Source organism: Dendropsophus ebraccatus, chromosome 14, assembly GCF_027789765.1.
Source record: "Dendropsophus ebraccatus isolate aDenEbr1 chromosome 14, aDenEbr1.pat, whole genome shotgun sequence".
Classification (NCBI taxonomy): Eukaryota; Metazoa; Chordata; class Amphibia; order Anura; family Hylidae; genus Dendropsophus; species Dendropsophus ebraccatus.
In genome coordinates, this window is record NC_091467.1 from 14,165,612 (window position 1) to 14,188,416 (window position 22,805).

The following is a 22,805-nucleotide window of genomic DNA, read 5'->3' on the forward strand; positions in this document are numbered from 1 at the left end:
AAATGTAATAAAAAGCGATCAAAAAGTCGTACATGCGCAATCAAGGTACCAATAGAAAGAACGCATCATGGCGCAAAAAATTACACAGACCCATAGACCAAAGAATAAAAGCGCTATAAGCCTGGGAATAGAGCGATTTTTAGGAACATATATTTGTTAACAATGGTTTGAATTTTTTACAGGCCATCAGATACAAGAAAAGTTATACATGTTATATATCGTTTTAATGGTAACGACTTGAATTTTTTCAATTTGACAGCGCAAATGGTTTTTTTCCGGTTTTGCTGAGATATTTTATGATAAAATAAAGTCTGTCATTGCAAAGTACAATTGGTGTCGCAAAAAATAAGGGCTCATGTGGGTCTCTAGGTGAAAAAATGCAAGCGCTATGGCCTTTTAAACATAAAGTGGAAAAAGCAAAAGCGCAAAAACGGAAATTGGCATTGACCTTAAGGGGTTAAAGCCGATTGACCCAATAGGAAAAAGATGGTGAAGCTTTATCTTTGGCTGTCCAGGCATGATGGGAATCATAGTTTTGCGATCTCTGCAATAGGACAATCCTTACCTATACACCCAACTAGGCCAAATGGATGTCATAGAACGGACGCCCCGCAATTACTGAAGGACATTTTTTTTCCCCATTCAAACTCTTTAAGTCCCATAATCTAGGTCAAAGGTCAAGAGTTAGTAGAAAGAGTTCAACATGCATTGCACAAGATGACTTTTAGTCATGTAAAAAAAAAAAACACGTTTTCCGCAGTTCTGTGTTTTATCAGTCTCGGCGATGAGACATAAAAGCTTCGATGGGAAAAGGATTTACCACATGGAGTGACGTCTGCGATAAAAAGAATCAAAATGTTATCTGTAGTTGAAAATAAAAAGCTAGAATGTGCGGCTGTTTTTCTAGCCATTAAATTTCCGCTCCTCCATAATAGAGGCTTATTCGGGTCTATTATGCCGCATGATGTATGGCGCTAAGACGATATAATGAAGTGGGATCTACAAAGGACGCCGTATGAAGAGTGGCACAATGCTGATAGAGCCCGAACCGCCAGCACCTTTAAGGGCATGTGGAACGTTATAGGTTTGTACTTTATTTATTGAAGGATTTTTAGGGGAGATTTATCAAACATGGTGTAAAGTAGAACTGGCTCAGTTGCCCCTAACAACCAATCAGATTCCACCTTTCATTTTCCAAAGAGTCTGTGAGGAATGAGAAGTGGAATCTGATTGGTTGCTAGGGGCAACTGAGCCAGTCTCACTTTACACCATGTTTGATATATCTTTCATTTTATGTTTATTTTCCTAATTTATTGTAGAGGTAAAAAGAGGTCTCTGGATTCCTATAGCATGTATATTACTGAGTGGAGTGTGGGGTAGGATGGGAAGAGGTGGAGCACTCATTTTATAATAATCCCTGGAACTGAGGGGTTAGTTGCATATCTCATTGAAGACACCACGAAACTGACATATGGAGACTTCTAGGCCATTAGAACATATAGGCCATGCAATGCACTAGTATACTAAACGGCACTCCATCTGAAACAAATGAGCTTGCACTCTGGTGCCACCTATGGGAGGTAGCATGCCCTCAAGTCATATTTGATCCTTAACGGAAAAACCCCATAGAAAACCTCTCCTGCTCTGGACAATTCCTGACATGGACAGAGATGGCGGCAGAGAGCACTGTGTCAGACTGGAAATATTGCACCACTTCCTGCAGGACATGCAGCAGCTAATAAGTATGGGAAGACTTGACTTTTAAAGAGAAGTGAACAAAAAATCTATATAACTTTCTAAAACCAGTGTATTTGAAAGAAAAAGATTTTCGCCAGAGTACCCCTTTAATATTGTTACCCTTAGGCAACCCTCTCCAATGTAATACAGTGGTACCTCAGTTTAAAAGTAACTTGGATTGAGAGCGTTTTGGTTTAAGAGCTCACAGTTTTTCAAAATTGTGACTTGGTTTAAGAGCATTGCTTTGGTGTAAGAGCTCCCTGTACTGGGTGGGAGCAGGAGTGGGGGAAGGGCATGGTCTGCATAGCGGGGTCTACAGCTCTGTACTCTGACCCAGGAGGTCTCCCTCACCTTCCAAATCATAGCAGATCCACTTCAGGCTGGGGCTTACATCAGGGGACAGGACTGTAATCTCTCCATAGCTGTAACCCCTCTCTCCCCGGACAGAGAGCTGCTATACTGTGCCCACATCTGCCCTGCTCATTCCTTCATGCTCCCTGCACTCTCTATCATCCCTTGTGTTTCCCATCCTCTCCATTCCTGCTACAATGTGCCTACACTAGCACTCAGCTATACACACTGCTGCTATAGTGTGCCTGCACTTACACTCAGCCATTTCCACTGCTGTATAGAAAAGTCTCTGTCACTGTCCTCCTGCACAGCTCTGTGATTCTCACTTCCTGATTGGTCCACGCTGAACACCCCCCCCCTTCCCCATTGCTGTCATGTGACCACACAGACCTCTGACAGCAGCCCTGCTTCTCTATTCTAGCCTGTTGTACTACGCTACTGCATTATGGGGATCTGCAGTTCCATCCTGTATCTACAAACTGCTGCTGTGTTATCAGGTTTATGCCCTTACTATACATTATACACCACATGCTGATTGCTATACTGTACAGTAACTTATAATATCACATATTCAGCTGTTTCTCATTGTTTGTTTCATCTGTTCTACATGTTATTTAGAATAAAAATGATTATTTAAGGGGTGTGGAACCAATTGTCTACATTTCAATGATTTCTTATGGCAAAATTTGCTTTGGTTTAAGAGTGGATTTGGATTACAAGCACGGTCCTGGAACGAATTATGCTCGTAATCCAAGGCACCACTGTGTATACCCAGACTGGCTGCTAGAGCTGCTGCATTTAAGCTTTTCTCTGCTATGGGTCCCCTTAGAGGTTCATTCAAACTGTAATGAGACAAGCTGCAGTACCAAGTACGGCCATATGTGTTTGTATGGCGCTGTCTATGACTGTATCCGTGTTTTTCCAGAAACCCTAGGGCTGCATCCAACTTCTTCAGCCACCGGTATTCAAATGCTGGACGACTGGACTTGAGTTGTGTTCATCTCTCATCTGCACAATTATTCATCATGTAGTGATAAGACTTTACTTACATACAGAAAACTGGGCATTACCTTCTTATCCGCCAATTGTTCCAGTTGTCCACCGTCCCTCCAGCGCGCATAATATGAGCGATTTTCTCCATGAGCAGCCGATTGTTTCTCTCTATCACGGCCAGTCTCTCTTGTTCCATCTGTATGAACAAGGGCGATGCAGACAATAGGCCTATTAGATAAGTCCCTAGCCGGATGCCTGTAATAACGTTGTAATCAAGTCCCCGCTAATGTGATATGTGGTGCGACAGATGCTAGAATCTCAAGGTCAGAAGACCGTAAGATCTAACTATGAAATACCTGTCCGCTTTCTTTTTAAATACCACAAGGAAAAAGAATGGATTTAATAAACCAGAGAAGTCCCAAAGAAGAACACAGTATATTGTATATAGCATTTCTTCACATAAAGTGTAAATGCCTTTCTTCAGGCCTTTGGCTATGTTTACACTACGTAAAAAACACGGCCGTATTTCATAACAACGGCCGTATTTGCGCAAACAACGGCCGTTATTTTGTAAACACGCTATGAAATACGGCCGTGTTTTTTAGGTAGTGTGAACCCGGTCTTATGTTTTCTGAACCACGGCCCGGTTCCCATGTACGGCGCCATTCTATCCACGGGTACCGGGCTGGGGCTGAAGCACTGGAGGCGGGCCGGCCGCCCCCAGTGGGAGGGAATTCCCTCCCCTCTATGAGGCGGCTCCTTTAGAATGAATGGAGCCACGTGCTTCAGTACCCGTGGATAGAACGGCGCCGTACACGGGAACCGGGCAGCGGTTCAAAAAACAGACAGCGGCACCAGCTTCCCCATGATGTGGGTCAAATTAAAGAGGATGTACCTGATGGTACATCCTCTTTAAAGTGGATTTGTCACAAGGTTTTAGGAGGTATATAGAGATGAGCGCAACTGGAGCACACTCAAGTCTAATTGTTTGGCATTTGATTACCAGTGGCTGAAGAAGTTGGATGCAGCCATAGGGAGTCCTGGAAAACATGGATATACCCTATGGCTGTATCCATGTTTTCCCATACTCCCTATGGCTACATCCAACTTCTTCAGCCCCCGTAATCAAATGCCGAACAATTAGACTTGGACATGCGCGACTTGCGCTTATCTCCAGTGGTATAACTAAATTCATGATTGTATAGAGCTTCTCAGTATAATTTCAAGCATACCATGCTTTTACAGATTGAGCCCTCCCTTAATAAGATAGAAAAGAGCTCCAGAAGCCCTGGGGTTGTTTCCTCTGGATGCAAAAGCCCAGCTATGTATATAACCCTGTTCTTGCTTTTATCCCCTCCAGCTGCTTGACTGATATTTACATTTACTTTTGACTTTGATACCAGATATAACCCATGGAAAGGTGTGGCGCTATTCCTGGCAGAGAACAGTCACACGTTTTCCTGTACAACCCCCCAATGTCTTCTTCAAGTCAATAAAGTTTATAAAATATGAAGAGATTATACCTGAATTTTTCTCATTTGGACTTGATGGTGTAAAAATACCCACGGAGGTCTATTGTCAACTTCAGGTTTGGCTGTAAAACATAGAAAGAAGGTAAAAGTATAAAAACTAATAGACATATACAGTAGATTCAATAGAGGCATGCACCCACCCGGTTAACAATTATCCCTTTACTCTGATACTATGAATCCAGTAATGACGTAGACCTTGGTAGCCCAAGGTGTAAAACATCTAGGGTCATTAAATCACTGGCAGTGTGCATGCTTGGACGCTGCTCTATTCATCTTCTCTGGGACTCATAAACCTTGCTGAGCACCAACCCAGCTATATTTATAAGTCCCATAGACAGTGAAAGGACTGGTGATTTAGTATAGGCACTGCCAATCCACTTACTAGGGGGAAATTTACTTACTAGCATGGAAACCCCCAGCAATCAACTATTTATTTCCTAGGAAGGAGATAGCATTTAAAGCCAATCTATACCCACTTACCCATCCTGCCAAACCACTGGTACCATTTGTTAAATGAACTGAATTCCTTCCCGGATCTGTTTTTCAAAATGCTCCTGGTGGTGTGTTTTGGGGTCATCTTTTATTTTGCAGCAGTGGTGTCAATGAAGTGGGGCCTAGAGCGTCCGTGCCCCAGGCCTGCGAAGCCTCTTGGCTCTTCTCTTCTACCCCCTCTGGTTTCTAGGACCACTGACGGCCCGGATCTATGCTGTAGAATGCTGGTTGCAACTTGCACATCCATTGTAGCAATCCTAGATCCTGGAGGCGCTCTGATGTGGCCGGGCTTCTTGTTCCAGGCTAGCGTGTCATTGTGCCTGTGCCGTCTAGGATTGCTATGGTGCATGCGCAAGTAACAAGCATTATACAGCAGAGATCCGGGCCAGGGGCGGGACTAGAAACTGGGAAGGCGGAGAAGAATATCCAAGAAGCGCCACATGGCTAGGGCATAAACGCTCTAGCTCTAGGCCCCGCCTCATTGACATCGCTGCTCAGAATACAGGATGATTTTTTACCCCAAAGATGGCACCAGGAGCATTTTGAAAAGCAGATCAGAGAAGGAATTAATTTACTCTTACGAACCATACCAGATTTGGAAAAAAGGGGGTTGCGGCTACAAATTGGCTTTAGGGATTAAACATCTACAAGTGCCGAATACATGGGATTAGCAATCATATACCGCATGCCACCATAACAGATATAATGGAATCAGAGAATCGGACCATATGCTGATGATAAGAGTGTCTAAGTCAGTGTCCAAAAAGTTCAACAAAGAAACAGTAGCGGCACTCACCATTGCAGATACTGGTGCAATTTTCTTTTATTTAACGCATGGACATACACTGGGTGGACGCCAGAAAGGTGCAGGTTACAAGCTTGTTTTACACGACTGCGCTTCAACAGACCCTTCAACAGGTTCTGGTGAAGCACAGTCGCGCGAAACGAGCTTGTAACCTGTATGTCCATGCGTTAAATAAAAGTGCACCAGTAGCTGCATCGGTGAGTGCCCCTACTGTTTCTTTGTTGAACTGTATTACCATTATGGATATGTTTTGCTTAGTGAGCACCATTGAACACATAAATACCCAGTGAAATATTGTTGGCAACCTACTTTGGGACTTGTAGTGCCAATCACTTCCTAATAGTGTCCAAAAAGTGTTGAGGACGCCAACCTGGCTCTTATCATCAGAACAATGGAAACCTGGGCAGGCTATCATTCACTCTTTGCATCCATTGTATGATCAGGGCATATAAAAATATAAAACATGAAACAAAATATATGCTCAAGCACAGAACAAGACAGATAGATTCCCCCTTAAGGTCAATTGCCGGCATTTTTGGACTTTCTAAGCAAGCAAAAAAAAACGTTGTGGATTTAATCCATTTATTTCCAGCTCAGGGATGTCTCTGTGCTCTGGAATTGATGTCTGTGAAGGTTTTCTAATCCTAGCTGGGACAGTAAAATTTACGATCCGCATAGACGACGTAAATATTATAGCGGTATATAAAACCGTTCTGGGCAGTGAGGGAAGTGAACTTCTATCATAGGATTAATGAAATGTAAATCCCACCTTCCGGGGGGTCTCAGTCACTGTGAGCAGTCTACCATAGCTTAGCGTAGTTGCCTTCATGCTTTGGGAGTAGTTTACATGCTAATATAGGATGTTAATTACAGTTAGGGCCCTATTCCACGGGCCGAGCAGGGCCCGATCAACAATGTAAACGAGCGCCGATCTGCTAGATCGCGGCTCATTTACTGGGCCTATTCCACGGCCCGATGATCGTTGAGTGAGGGCTGCAGGGACATCATTACCTTGCAGCCCTTGCAGCATACATTACCTGTCAGGTCTTCTCCTCCGCTCCGTCTTCCTCCCCGGGTCCCGCGTGCTCTAGCATGGCCTGTCAGCTGACAGGCCACTCAGCCAATCCCAGGCCGCGGCGGTCCCGGCCTGGGATTGGCTGAGTGCTCCGTCAGCTGACAGGCTATTCTGAAGCTAGAGCGGGACCCGGGGAGGAAGACAGAGCGGAGGAGAAGCCCTGCAGGTAATGTATCCTCGCCCGCGGTGCACCGCTATTCCACCGTAGCGATGCACGGTGGGGGAACGATGATTTTAGGTCTGGCCCTAAATGAACGATCAGCCGATGACATGATCATCGGCTAATCGTTCTCTCTATTCCACCGAGCCATAATCGTCTGAATCGGGCCGATTTGGACGATTATCGTTCCTGTGGAATAGGGCCTTACTGTTGGGTTGGACACAGCTTCGGGTAAGAGGCAACTACCTTAGGGCAAAAACATTAACAATGGAGATAATTTTTGTACATATTCCAGTAATGTAATGAGAACCTCAGTGATAGGAAACCTTCTCCGACACGAGGTCATAGGTCCTTTCCGCATGAGCCAGATTGTCTCGTTGCCTTCATCCTTTATAATAGGTGAACGTCAAAAAGCTTTAACCCTTTTCTAAGGCAGCAGTTTTCGATATAGGCTTTTGTTTTTCTTCCTTCCTTTTCCAGCATAAGCAGAGCTGTAGGAGGGCATATTTTTTTGCAAGACAAGTTGGACTTTTTAGTGGCACCATTTACGTGACCATATGCGACAATGGTGTCAAACTCAAATACACAATGGGCCAAAATTAAAAAAATTGGACAAAGTCACGGGCCATCCTTGACGGGCCATCCACGTGCACTTTTAATAAAAAGTGCACGTGGAATTTCTGGCACTGCCTATACTAAAGTAATTGTCCCCACATGGTAGTTACCCTCAAGCAGTAGGTAATCTCATAATTGTGCCCCATGTAGTAGCCCCCCCCATAGTGCCACACATACTAGCCAGGCCTACTATTAGAGCCCCACATAGTAGCCAGCCCTCCAAATAGTTCTCTGAGCGGCCATTCGGACCACCCATATTATAATTTGCTGCAACGTCAGGTGGGCCAGATTTAACACAGCAATGGAAAAGCGTGGTGGGCCTAAAATAATGGCACCATGGGCCAGATTTAGCCCGCGGGCCAGAGTTTGACATGACTGATATACGATAACGTATTGCGGAACCCAAAAATTATTTGTGGAATGAAGAAAAAAAAGAAGAAAGAATGACAAAAGATGGCCGTCTATTGAAAATGAGGGCAGCAAATAATGTTTTCGTGATGGGTATGGCTTCTCAATGATCTCGTATGGCTGTAAGGATTACGTATCTGGATCTGGTGATCTAGGTGATTGTGTTTTAAACTGTAAGGGCCCTAAACTAAACGATTATCGGCTGATAACCGACCATTTAGGACATGTTGAAAAGTCACGATTTTTGTGAAGCGATGGTCTGCTGTGTGTCGCTCCATGTAACAGGAGTTGTGGCAATAGACCTTCGGCTGAAGACAACGATCAGTCGATGAAACAATCATCGGCCGATCGTTTCTTTAGGTTTAGACCTAAAATCGTTGGGTGTCGGGCACGCATCTCTACGCATTATATCAATGCACGGCTGACGTCTGATGATTATAGTGTAAAATAATAAATATTAACGCACCTTACCATGTTCCAGGGCATCCTCAGAGGTTTTCCGCGTTGTGTGCAGCTCTGCCTCTGCTCCGGTCTTTGCAGTCTGTGCGCCCTTGGTGTTTTTTCTTCACTCCGGTGTTTGCAGTGACAGACTGCAGCTGCTTAGCCAATCACCGCCCTCAGCTAATTACTGGCCAGGGCCTGTCTCGGCCAGTGATTGGCTCAGTGGCCATCGGCCTGTCACTGCAAGGACCGGAGCAAAGGCAGAGCTGAACACAGCGCTGAAGGCCTGAGGACACCGGGGAATGTGGTAAGGTGAGTCAATATTTATTATTTTATACTAAATGCAAGGGCTGCACGGACATCGCTAATGATGTCTGTGTAGCCCTTGCTGCCCCATGATCAACCGGTGTAATGGCTCAGTAAACGAGCACCGATCTGGCAGATCGGCACTCGTTTACTGTTAATTATCGGGCTGTGTAATAGGACCCTAACAGTGCTCCGGACTGAGGATTAAACTGCGAACAGCACAGGAACGGTGCAGAGGAAGAAGGCAAGAGACTTAGGGTACTATTACACGGAATGATAGTCGGCCGAATCGGCTCTATCCGGCCGATAAACCCTCCGTGTAATAAGCTCAACGATCAGTCGATGATCGTTGTCATCGGCTGATCGTTGATATAGGTTTGGACCTATAATTGTCGGGCGCTAACCGCGCACCGCTGCGTGTAACAGCGGTGTGCGGCCTGCGGCTGACGATATGCAAAGAAGAATACATTACCTATCCATGCTGCAGGGCTCCTCTTGCGCTCTGCTTCTCACCGGGTCCCGCACGCTGCAGCTTCAGAGCGGCCTGTCTCAGCTGACAGGCTGCTCAGCCAATCACAGGCCGGGACTGCTGACTGGAGCTGAGATGGGCTGCTCTGAAGCTGGAATGCGCGGGACCCGGGGAGAAGCAGAGTGCAAGAGGAGCCCTGGACCATGGATAGGTAATGTATGCAGTTTAAACAAGGGCTGCAAGGACATCGGTAACAATGTCCCTGCAACTCTTGTTAAATGATTATCGGGCCGTGTAATAGGCCTAGAAAACGAGCGCCGATCTAGCAGACTGTTGCTCGTATACAGTTATTATCGGGCCCCCATCGGCCCGTGTGATACTACCCATACCGTCCTCCTCAGAGCCCCATATGCATTAGGAAGCTATTAGCAGGTTAGATTTCCCCTTTAACACCACCAATAATAAATATATGTATTTCGTTATCAGCACTAGCATTGATGGCAGAAGATGGCAAACCTGGGTCATGAAGCGAAGTTGTCCTCCCGTGACATTACTCTATTATAATGGGCTGGAGATCTACTCTAACAAAGTGCTTTGTTCTTGGGCATTGTAGGATAGACTTTTCAGCACGATTATATCTCACATTACAGAAGAGAGAAGGGCCAGAAGAGACAAACTGAAGTGGAAAATAGGAGCTATATTTTAAGACCATCTCTGTTGTAAGAGGGCAATCCATCTCCCAAGAAGGGGCTATAATTATTGTTAAAACCATTTTCTCTGTGCTATACCCACACGTACTAAATAAAGACCTTCACTAATGTCACTGAGAATAATTACTAGCGGAGACAAGGGCTTAAAATAGGATTCAAAGAATGGTACAGGCTGAAACATAAAGATATAGTTCTGCAATAAGTATAGGTTTTCACTGCAAAGTAACCCATTCCCATTGGAAACATAACAATACAGGCAGCCCTTTTTTTTGGGAGAGTACATTTTAGAAGAACAATTGGAGGATAGCAGGTCATGGAACATTCCGGTCATATCATGTGATGTATGTAATATGAGTACACACAACATACATGTCAGGAGCCGGCTGTTACACTTGGCTCCTGACACTGTCGGAGCGTATGGCCGGCCACCTGTAAGTGCCAAACGCATTCCTGGCAATGGGGCTGGCCAGTTGCGGGGATCGCTCTGAAGGCGCCCCCTTAGACGTCCCCTTGGAAATGTTAAAAGGGCAGACGGTCTTTTTCTACTGACAATCTTCTATGCTTCTATGTCCCTGACGACCGGCCTGGCTGGTTGCTAGGGCCTTGTCGGCAAAGCTTCCTTAGTTGTTGCCGGGGCTTCACCGCCCATTCCAGATGGGCTCAGGTGTTGCTTATTGTGACGTGCTGACTGGCCGCTGGCACCACCAGTCAGCTCTGTAATACCCTGGGGGCTGGAGTCTCTGCCCCAATCACGCCTGGGTTTGGGACCCCAGCCTCCATACAACTACTCCCCTTACCATCCTCCTTACCTGTGATAGAGCCTCTGTAGAGTGTGACTAAGCTAGCGTTGTATCCTGGTTGTGATTTCCCTGTTTTTAGCTTGACTTTCCGACTGTTCCCCCCTTCTTCTGATTCTGTGCTGTGACAACTGATAAATACCGACCCAATTATTGTGTTTGTTTTGTGCCGTCTCTGTCTTCATGTTTCCCTTATATTAGCATAGCAACCAGTATTCAGGTTGGGGCCGGCCTGCTAAGAGACGATCAAGAGGAAGGGACAGCGGGGCGGGTGCCAGTGTTAGGGCTTCACTTGTCCTGTGTCAGCCTTAAAACAACGGCCATTCTCTTCATAGTGAAATTTGTTACACTGAAGTCAATGCAAACAACCGCCGTTGTATTGACGTGTCAATTATTTCTGTCCGTTGTCCATAGAGTTCAAAGCAATTTTCAGTGCAACGACGGCCGTTGTTTGACACTCAGTACAAATGATTGCTGTTTTTTTTGTTCCCCCATACTGTGTCCCTATTAACTTTTATAGGAGTACTGTAGGCATGCTGTGTGACCTGTTCAGATGACAATAAGAAAGGAAGGGGAAGCTAAACTTTGTGAATACTCTGATCCCATTTGATCTACCCTGTTTCCTCCAAAATATGACATCCCCTGAAAATAAGACCTAGTAGAAGTTTTGCTGAATTGCTAAATATAAGGCCTCCCCCGAAAGTAAGCCCTATCAAAGCTTCTGTGTGGAAGCATGCCCGACGCACAGAACACCAGGGCATGCAGCTGTGATTCTTTTTAGCCTGCCCCTACCTTCATCATCCATTGCAAAGCAGCTGCATGCAGGACATGAAGACCGTCACCTGCCGCTAATCCCAATGTTCCCTTCCACAGCCGTCACTTGTAAATGTGCAGGCAAGGCATTAAGAGGCCCGTCACCTGCTGCCATCCCTGTTGTCCCCTACTGCCAGATTTAGAGCTGCGCACAGTCTGACGTTATCCTGCCACCTGTCACTATACTGTACGCTGTCCCTGCTGTGCTGTACGAGTGTGGGGTGGTGAGCTCCCCCTGGTGGCCGGAAGCCGACATACCGTACACTGTCTCTGCTGTGCTGTACGAGTGTGCTGTGGTGAGCACCTCCTAATGCCCAGAGGTTGCCATACTGTACTGTGTTCCTGCTGTGCTGCAGGGCGCTGTCCCTGCTTTGCTGTACAAGTGTGCTGTGGTAAGCTCCTCCTGGTGGCCGGAAGCTGCCATACTGTACGCTCTGTCCCTGCTGTGCAGTACGAGTGTGCTGTGGTAAGCTCCTCCTAATGGCCAGAAGTTGCCATACTGTACACTCTGTTCCCGCTGTGCTGTAAGAGTGTGCTGTAGGGAGCTGTCCCTGCTGTGCTGTACAAGTGTGCTGTGTTGAGCTCCTCCTGGTGGCCGGAAGCTGCCATACTGTACACTCTGTTCCCGCTGTGCTGTAAGAGTGTGCTGTAGGGAGCTGTCCCTGCTGTGCTGTACAAGTGTGCTGTGGTGAGCTCCTCCTGGTGGCCGGAAGCTGCCATACTGTACACTCTGTTCCCGCTGTGCTGTAAGAGTGTGCTGTAGGGAGCTGTCCCTGCTGTGCTGTACAAGTGTGCTGTGGTGAGCTCCTCCTGGTGGCCGGAAGCTGCCATACTGTACGCTCTGTCCCTGCTGTGAATGTGACGTGTGAATTCTTCTTCATGGAAAAATAAGACATCCCCCAAAAATAAGACTTAGCGCATCTTTGGGAGCAAAAATTTATATAAGACACTGTCTTATTTTGGGAGGAAACACAGTGTATTCTGGTGTCACCTTCCTCCCTTTCTGTATTATGTACAACAACCGCACTCAACTCCCGGACAAGTGTTGTTTATTATGCCATCTATTTATTTTTGCTTTTCATATACAATAGTAATATCTTTCAAAGTCCTTATAGTATACTATAAGCACCTTGAAAGATATAACTATTGTATAAGAAAAGCAAAAATAATAATCTTGTTGGATCACTGATCAACCTGCACCAACGTGTACAGACATACTTCAATACAGCTTCCTCCCTTTCTGTGATGATAAAGAGGAGACTGCTGAAAAAATGTTCTCTACAGATCAGGAAGTTACAGTTCATTGTTAAAGTGTCACTGTCATTATAACTTTTGAAGTAGATGTAAAATAAAGCAAGTTTGAAATTTACATTCATAATTTGTTTTAGTTATCATGGAGAACATGGCACTTCCTGTTTTCTGACTCTTTTTTTCTCAGAAAACAGGAACCAGTCAGAAAACAGGAAGTCCAGTGTATCCCAGGCCATCTGAGCCCTCACAGAGAGAAGGCAGACGGATGGACACATTGAGCCGTGACTCTCTGTACTGGCCAGAATTCCTGGGTTTAGTCTGATTTTTTCAACCAGCACAAGTCAGAAAATCTGCCTGCCGGAGACTGGACCTGGATTTCTGGTAAGTACAGCTTTGTTTTACAGCAGGATAACAACAACAAAAAATTATGAATGTATATGGCAAATTTCACATCTACTGTTGATTTAGAGTTTAAGGCCATGTTCACACAACATATATTTTCGTAAGGGTACGGCCCTTGTTGCCGATTGCAACAACGTCTGTGATTAATACGAAAATATACGTTACATTGCTGTCTATGGAATCCCGGCCGGAGCGTATACACATCGTATACGCTCCGGCCGGGATCTCTAGCGGCGCCGCAAAAAACTGACATGTCAGTTTTCTGCGGCCGCTATTCATTGAATAACATCTGCTTGTTTTATATAGGCTTGTTTTATATTATAAAAAGTCAAATAAAAGATTAGTAATAAAAACATTATAATAATATAATAAATAAACAAACCAAGCTCTTTATAATGAGAAATAGATGGAGCCCATGTTGTGAATAATCTTTTCCATTTACCGCTCATAACTGACTGGAGTTATTATAATCCTCTGTGGATTCTGCACAATGAGATTTTTCATTTCTCACGTTGTATCTTGTTGGTGTAACAGGAGGTTAATAAGGACAAGACACCTTCATTATATTTATAACATACATAACACATTCCGCAACGTGAGGAATACAAGTTACTGACTTCAGGCGACTTGATTTTTCCTTTGATTCTACATCTCTCATAGACAGTAATGGATAATGTATGATGCGACTTAGGATAGAACTCGAGGGAAACAAAATTTGTCATGTGACACTGTGTGGTTTCAGACTGGTGGAGCAGGTTTCCAAAGGCATAAAATTTTTTGCCTTGACTGCGGAACACGCAGAACTGTACACAGTATGGCCATATACCACAACAGGGGGAAGGGCCGCTAACATAGGGCAGTAGGTTTATGGTGTCCTACCTAAGGGTAGCATAAACTAGTGACTGAGAAGCTGAGCAGAATGATGTATCACTGTTCTGTGCAGCTGATCCAGAGATATCCTCCTGAATAACATGGACAATATGTGCATGTGCTCAGTAGCCCTGGATATTCATGAGAAGCAGAAAACTCAGGGGTAGCCAGGGCTTTTTTTTTTGCAAAAAATCCTCAGTGTTTCTAAAGTAAGGGGCCTATTCCACAGAGCAATAATCTGCTGAATCGGCCCGATTTGGCCGATTATCGCTCCGTGGAATAGAGACAACGATCAGCCGATGATCGTGTCATCGACTGATCATTTATTTAGGCTTAAACCTAAAATCATTGGGCACTGACCACGCATCACTACGTGGAATAGCGATGCGCCGCGGGCAACCGATGATTCAACAAGCACCATGCTTCTCCTGCGCTCCTTTTTCCTCCTTGTCCCGCTCACAGCAGCAGCTTCGGTGCGGCCTGTCTTAGGTAACAGACCGCTCAGCCAATCACTGGCCAGGACTGCCGTGGCCAGTGATTGGCTGAGCGGTCTGTCAGCTCAGACAGGCTGCACCAAAGCTGCTGCTGCTGCGCGCGGGATCGGGAGCAAGAAGGAGCGCAGGGGTAGGTAAAGTATGGTGTTTAAACAAGGGCTGCAAGGACATCAGTAATGATGTCCCTGCAGCCCTCGCTAAACGATTATCGAGCTGTGTAATAGGCCCGGTAAACGAGCGCCGATCTAGCAGATTGGCGCTCGCTTACATTATTGATCGGGCCTCCATCGGCCCGTGGAATAGGACCCTTATTCATAGGATAGGTGATAAGAGATTGTTGGGACCCTCACTGATAAATCAATTGTGCCCCCCCCCCCCCCTTGAATGGTGCAGTGGTCAAGCAAGTACAAGCGAGTACAAGGCCAGTCCCATAGAGATTGAATGGAGTGTTAACATGCGTGCTCAGTTCAAATGGGGAATGTGATCAATGGGGGTCCTAACAATTACTTATCCCATACAGTGCAACCCCTTTAAGACATTGTGATTCACTCAACAGTTGAACATTATTTTACTAATAAATGAATATTTTGGTGAAGAAGACATTTGGCCCAGTGTGTTACAGGGTGAATACCAATGAATGTCATTTGCTATATAAAATTCTAATTTGGCCTTAGCACATGTATATGAGAACAAGCTGATGTATTATTTATCATCATTCTGACTGATGAGCTCTGTGCAGACATCATGCGGCTGAACGGGCACGCTGGGTGTTACAAATGTATGTAGAAGGGGCAGAGGTCATGAGAATGTGAGTGATCACATGGTAAAATGTGCACTTATGTGGATACACCGCACAGACGTAGTGCCTGGATGATGAGTATAAGCCTTGCACATGAATAATTCATACAGGACAGTACATACAGTATAAGGCTATGTTCACACAGCATTTTTTTTTAGGAAAAATAAAAGCTGTTGTTTGATAACGATGTTCATGAACATTATTGGCGGACGTACTTTAGCCGTTATTTTAAAAACAACGGGCGTTATTTTGCATAAAAAGATTACAGTTGAGGAAGAGATGGGGAGAGGACACAGAAAGCGAGCCCTAACCTGGTACCCACCCAGCTGACCCTGCCTACTTGCCTCAAACTGCCCTAGGCGACTGCGGACAACCATGGTGACAGTCCCTTACCTGAGACTATAGTGAAAACACAAAACAGAGACAAGACAGACAAACACTAAAGGATAGTCGTACAGGTCGGGGTCATACCTAATGGACAGCAAAGAGTGCTGTAAATTACAGGCCCCCTTATAGACAGTGAAGCTGAAGACTTGCATCTGGATCTCCCAACATCTATGTATCACTTTAATGCCAAGAGTTCTGAACCTGTTCAAACCTTCCCACTGCTGTGTAGCACGGCTGTCTCAGTACAGTAGCGGGACATTTTGAACAGGTTCGGAACTCACAGCATCATAATGATACATAGATGTCTGTAGGGGGGCTGCAATTTACGAGGTGTGGGAATGCAGTCTAAGTGGGAAGACAAGTTACGGAAAACAGAGCTTAGCTATAAAGTGGCCATAAGGAACTTATGGCAGGAAAGAGATGGGTGTGGTAGGAAATCAATCACCAGAGCAGAAGGATAAGTTGTGTTCAGACTAGTGCAAATAAAACATAGAATTCAAATTCAATAAAATTGAATTGAATCGAATCGAGGACTGCACCCAGTTCCAAACAGGCACGGGCATGACAATAACTTACATTAGTTTTAGTTACTGATTTTTTTCAAGTACTTTAGACCCATGTGCAGCAACACCACCCAAAGTTGCAGTGGAAATGGTCTTCTGGTGTTTTCCAAAATACAGCCCCATCTGCTTGACTTGGCATGAGAAATAATAGCAGATACTGCCCATGTATAGGAGGGCTAATATTTCCGTAGAAAAGAAGACCATTCTTTCTAACCCAACCACCACTTTAAAGGGACACTGTCCCCCCCTATATGCATTTTGACTGCTCTCCATAGGTGTAAAGGGTAAATGTTACAGCTTTCATTACTTATTTTATATCACACCTCATGGTGCTTATTCTGGTAAAAAGTCATTTTTATCACCTGTGGATTGGTATATGTGGGCGTGGCCTAGCGGCCTATGTGCCACATCGCTCCGCCCCTAGCACCACTTAGCCCCACCCCCTAGATCCACACCAATGGCCACTGAGGGGTGGGGCCTATGCGCTAATGACGTCAAGGATGGGGAGGGGCTATGTGGCGCTAGGGGCGGAGCGATGTGGCACATAGGCTGCGAGGCCCCGCCCACATATACCAATCCACAGGTGATAAAAAGGACTTTTTACCAGAATAAGCACCATGAGGTGTGATATAAAATAGTAATGAAAGCTGTAACATTTCCCCTTTACACCTGTGGAGAGCAGTCAAAATGCAAATAAGTGTTCAGTCCCTTGACTGAATATTAATGTGACTATAATGACCTTTTATGTCACACAAATGTAATTTATATTTATGATATGAAACCACACTGACCTCACACTGGCTCTCCATACAAGTGGCATGGATCTACCCAATGACAACCAATGGTTACATAAAAATTTTGGATTAATTGTTTGTAGTCCTGACAAAGAAGGATTGCAAGCTTTGTATATTCCACAGCTTCGGGCACAAATTCAAGTCGTTGGTTTTGTTCAATTGTTCCTTATACTATAATAAAATTTGGCCAATGAAAAATACAAAATTGAAATAATTTTCAGTACCCCCCCCCTTCCTTAAAAATTGACAGATCATGTTCACCCTGACCGAATCAATGCGTCACACAACTGCCTTGCAGCTGTTGCAGTCTTCCATTACTGCTTACCCTGCACGTATTACATTATATTGTTGGCAGCTGTCATAATGCACAAACATTCGCTTTCCTGGCTCCCTAATCTAATTAACTCATTTTCTGCCAGGACGTCTGGGGCTTAGTACATTGTAAAAGCAACTAACTGTAAATGAACAGCAGCCAATATGTCTATAATATTGTCTTAATGAATCCTTAGAATGAATAGCATGTCTTATGTAACCATATAAGATATATATGTATGTATGTCTAGGTCTAGAGGTGTACAATGCATGACTATAGAGTGAGGGTGCAGGGGATTTTTGGGATCAGACTAATCGGAAGGTGCAAACTCTCTGAAATTAAACAGTCTATGCACATTCAAAAAAGGAGAAAGTGAGAGTGCGGTCACCCTTAAAAAGGTCCTTTATTGCAGTCTCTGATGTCAGAGGAAGTGCATTGAATGCACGAAACAGCTGTCATGTACACTGAAGGTGACGGCATCCAATGGACTATCAAACAATTTAGTAGAACTTGTAGTCTTTATAGTTCACATTAAATTATCATTCAAAAAAGGAGAAAGTGAGAGTGCAGCCACCCGTAAAAACGTTCTTTATTGCAGTCTATGGATACAATCCGGCACCTTCAATGACAGCTGTTTCGTGCAATCAATGCACTTCCTCTGACGTCAGAGACTGCAATAAAGGACATTTTTATGAGTGATTGCACTTTTACGGTCTCCTTTTTTGAATGGGCTTAGACTGTTTCATTTCAGAGAGTTTGCACCGCCCAATTAGTCTGATCCCAAAAATCCCCTGCACCCTTACGGACATATTGCTGGAAGTGACCACTGCTTGTTCTACAGATTAGGATTATTATCACATTCCATTATACCCTCGCTTATCTGCTGTTTTTTGCAGAGATTGAACTCCCAGTTGTGGCAGCTCATAAAGCCTACCCCTTAGGACATGGGTCTCCAAACTGCGGCCCTCCAGCTGTTGCAAAACTACATTTCCCATCATGCCTGGACAGCCAAATCCAATGTTTTATCTGTCCGGGCATGATGGGAATTGTGGTTTTGCAACAGCTGGAGGGCCGCAGTTTGGAGACCCATGCCCCAGGTGCTCAAGAGTTCACTGGAGGTGGGGCCTAAAAAGGATGAGGAGCTATTGTTGAATTATTTACATAAAGTATTGTTGATATAGAGTAAAAAAAAACTGCTCAGGACTTTGATGTGTTCCCCCGTGAAATGTGTCCTCACTTCCACAGCAGGAAAGATATGTAATATGCATAAAACATTGTAAATAATGAGATTTCTGACTTTTAAAGGGGTATTCCGGTCAGGTAAACTATATGTTGAATCATTTCCCCTCCTGGAGACTAACAATTCATTAGTTACTTGTTATTATCTTTTCAGTCTCCTTCCCCTAGTTCTGAGCTGCTACTTTCTGCTGAAGACACAGAAAACTATGTGTGAGCTGTTCACTCTGTCTCCCCCTCCTTTCCGAGATGGCTCATGTAAACAGTGTCCCTGGATGGCTATCTCTGCAATCTGTAATGCCGGCAGGGTTACTGACAGTGAGGTCACCAGAAACTTGACCTAAGATGATTAACCTTCCCGGCATTACACAGTTCAGAGACAGCAGGGCCAGGGTCACTGTTCACATGAGGCATCTCAGTAGGGAGAGGGTGAAGACAGATGAAGTGAACAGTTTACACACAGATTTCTGTGTCTTCAGCAGAAAGCAGGAGGCTGTCCAAGAGGCCTACACAGCTCACCTATAACATATCTAAGGGCACTTGAGCTGTTTTTAAGGCAAAGTTAATGTCAAAGTTACAGAAACATGTATGGCTATGGGTAAATGTTTGGTAAGCAGTGGTAAGAAACAGCTTGTGTAAAAACACTTTGCACTAGTAAATGTTTTTACACGTAGTGATACATGCCCTGTACATCCAGTCCAGACCCTCATTACATGGCAAGTGACAACAATTCAGGTACCTGGTGACCTCATATTTGAGCTATTGTATTGTTACCAGAAAGTCCCCATGTGTTTTTCAACACAATGTTGTTGTTATTGATAGACAATGGGGGAGATTTATCAAACATGGTGTAAAGTGAAACTGCCTCAGTTGCCCCTAGCAACCAATCAGATTCCACCTTTCATTTTCCAAAAAGTCTGTGAGGAATGAAAGGTGGAATCTGGTTGCTAGGAGCAACTGAGCCAGTTTCACTTTACACCATGTTTGATAAATCTCCCCCTATTTTTTTGATTACATCTCATAGTTTTCTATAGTTCTCAATGGTTCCAGTGGAGGTGACTGCCCATATTTGCTCACCCCTCATCTCAACGGGAACTAGAATCCAACACTAGTGTTAAGTGAACTCGGCGAACCAATTGGGGATCTGAAAGGTTCTCTGAACCCGAGCGCTCAACATTTGACTCCTGGCGCCTGGAGACGGATGCTGCCCCAGGGAGTACTGGAAAACATGGATACAGCCATGGGCCATAGGCCGTATATATGTTTTTCTGGTAGCCCTAGGGTGGCATCCAACTTCTGCAGCCGCGGGACACTGCTGTAGTCAGTGACTGGTTGAGCAGGCTATCTACTGCCCTCTCCTGTCAGGCCATGATATGCCAAGAAAAGGAGAGAAAATTACACCCGGGAGGGTCTGGGAGTCAGGTGATGTGGCGCTGAGGGGGCATGGGGACCGGTAAGTACAAGTTTTTTGTTGATCGCTGATCTCAGGGAGACCAGCCAAATGACAACACTGCCGGCTGCTAGTGAAAGCGCTCAAAGCAGTGAAGTCCTAGGTGCACTGCCCCCTGGGAAACATGAATATGCAAAAGAAGAGCCCGTGGAGTCTCATCAAAGAGTCTCGAAACACAGGACTAGCTAGATATCCCTCCAGGAAGGACCCAGCCAAGGGGGGCTCCTGTAAGGAAACCACCAAAACCACCATATTAAGTGGCCCTATAAGTCAATGTAATGACAAGGGATAATTCAAGGCTAGATATCCATCCACAGACAGCTGTTTCGGGGGGTTGCCCCTCATCAGTGTGGAGCAGGATTCTGGCTAGGTGGCAACAGTGCCTAGTAGAGCCATAAGAGAAAAAGATTGCTGAACTCAGGGAGACCAGCCAAACATAACACTGCGGGCTGCTAGTGAAAGCGCTCAATGCAGTGATATGCAAAAGAAAAGCCCGTGGAGTCTCATCAAAGAGTCTCGAAACACAGGACTAGCTCCTGTAAGGAAACCCCCAAAACCACCATATTAAGTGACCCTATAAGTCAATGTAATGACAAGGGAAAAACCAAGGCCAGACCATCTTCTTTTGCATATACAAGTTTTTTATTATGTTAACCTCCCCCCCCCCCCGCCCGCACTGTCATTATTAATTTTGCTGGACTTCTCCTTTGACTCATTTCTTTGCACATCCTCAACATCCTCAACAAGTGGAGCTCTGAGCTTCTGTAATATGGCTGAATGACAGGTCACAACATTCATTCATGACTAAATCTATTAAACATACGAAAACAGGTTTATGTATATGTCTCTGTATCTAATGGAAGTGCCGCGGAATATTTTTACTTTGTTAATCACATGGTCCGGAGTCAAGACCTATCTGCTGGCACCCGCCCACATCGTTTAAAAGAGTGCTGCTTCATGATTTGAACTCTGTCTCTGTATCTATCTATCCATCTATCTATTTATCATCTATCTATCTATCTATCTATCTATCTATCTATTATCTATCTATCTATCTATCTATCTATCATCTATCTATCTATTATCTATCTATCATCTATCTATCTATTATCTATCTATCTATCTATCTATCTATCTATCTATCTATCTATCTATCTATCTCCTATCTATCTATCTATCTATCTATCATCTATCTACTATCTATCTATCTATCATCTATCTCCTATCTATCTATCTATCTATCTATCTATCTATCTATCTCCTATCTATCTATCTATCTATCTATCTATCTCCTATCTATCTATCTATTATCTATCTATCTATCTCCTATCTATCTATCTCCTATCTATCATCTATCTATCTATCTATCTATCTATCTATCTCCTATCTATTATCTATTTATCTCTCTCCTATTTATCTGTCGATTTATTTATTATCTATCTTTATATTTTCTATCTATCTATCTATCTATCTATCTATCTATCTATCTATCTATCTATCTATTATCTATAATCTATATATCTCCCATCTATCTATCTATCTATCTATCTCCTATCTATCTATCTATCTATCTATCTATCTATCTATCTATCTCCTATCTATCTATCTATCTATCTATCTATCTATCTATCTATCTATTATCTATCTCCTATCTATCTATCTATCTATCTATCTATCTATCTATCTATCTATCTATCTATCTATCTATCTCCTATCTATCTATCTATCTATCTATCTATCTATTCCCTATCTATCTATTTCCTATCTATCTTCTCCCTCTCTCTCTCTCCATTTATATAATCTGTCTATATATATATATATATATATATATATATATATATATATATATATATAATCTGTCTCTTTATTTATATAGTCTCTCTCTCCATATATATATTCTGTCTCTCTATTTATATGGTCTCTCTCTCTCTCTCTCTCTCTCTCTCTCCATTTATATAATTTATATGGTCTCTCTCTCTCTCTCTCTCTCTCTGGGTGCTCCGCATAGCATGCACTGTCACATACTGTAACTAAACCAAAGAAAGTGCTTGTAAATATGGACCTACCAGCTCTCACCCGGGACAGGTGGCATTGGTAGTGGTGGTTGTCCCATTTTTTCTTCAGGCTGTTATTTTGTCTGTGATTGGCGACTATTAGAGGAAAAGCCAAATAATCTACAGTGTTCATCCTTTTCCCAATCACAGGTAAGAAGTGAGCAGCTGATTCATTGGGTGGCATCGCACTATTCTTGGAGGGGTTACTATGGCAACCCGTCTGGTGACATCAATGATGAGGGCCATGGCAGGCGAGTGCAGAGCATGTAATGGGGTACCGGGGCCTGTGCATAAAAGAAAAATGACATCTATTACAGGGTATAGAAAGTGCTGATAGTAAGGAGAGGGAATATCAATTACTGCTCCATCTCTTATCAGAAATCCTGAATGGTCACATACTGTCACTAACCCTGATATAAACCGAATTTAATGGTATAATGGCTTCTTTAACCACTTAAAGGGGTTGTTCACAAAAAAAATTGTGCCAA

The 22,805-nt window shown here is 44.1% G+C and overlaps 1 protein-coding gene across 1 annotated transcript in view; it reads right to left on the bottom strand.

Annotated features, from left to right (window-relative positions):
• The window catches only part of CFAP97D1 (CFAP97 domain containing 1), a 40,345-nt gene extending 17,786 nt beyond the window's left edge, over positions 1-22,559 (bottom strand). The window contains exons 1-3 of the mRNA XM_069952937.1: positions 22,330-22,559; positions 4,605-4,675; positions 3,159-3,277 (exon numbers count right to left, since the gene is read on the bottom strand). Of these exons, the coding sequence (XP_069809038.1) occupies positions 3,159-3,277; positions 4,605-4,675; positions 22,330-22,501 (362 nt within the window). The 5' untranslated portion in view covers positions 22,502-22,559. The remainder of the gene's footprint in view (positions 1-3,158; positions 3,278-4,604; positions 4,676-22,329) is intronic.
• Positions 22,560-22,805: the final 246 nt, after the last annotated feature.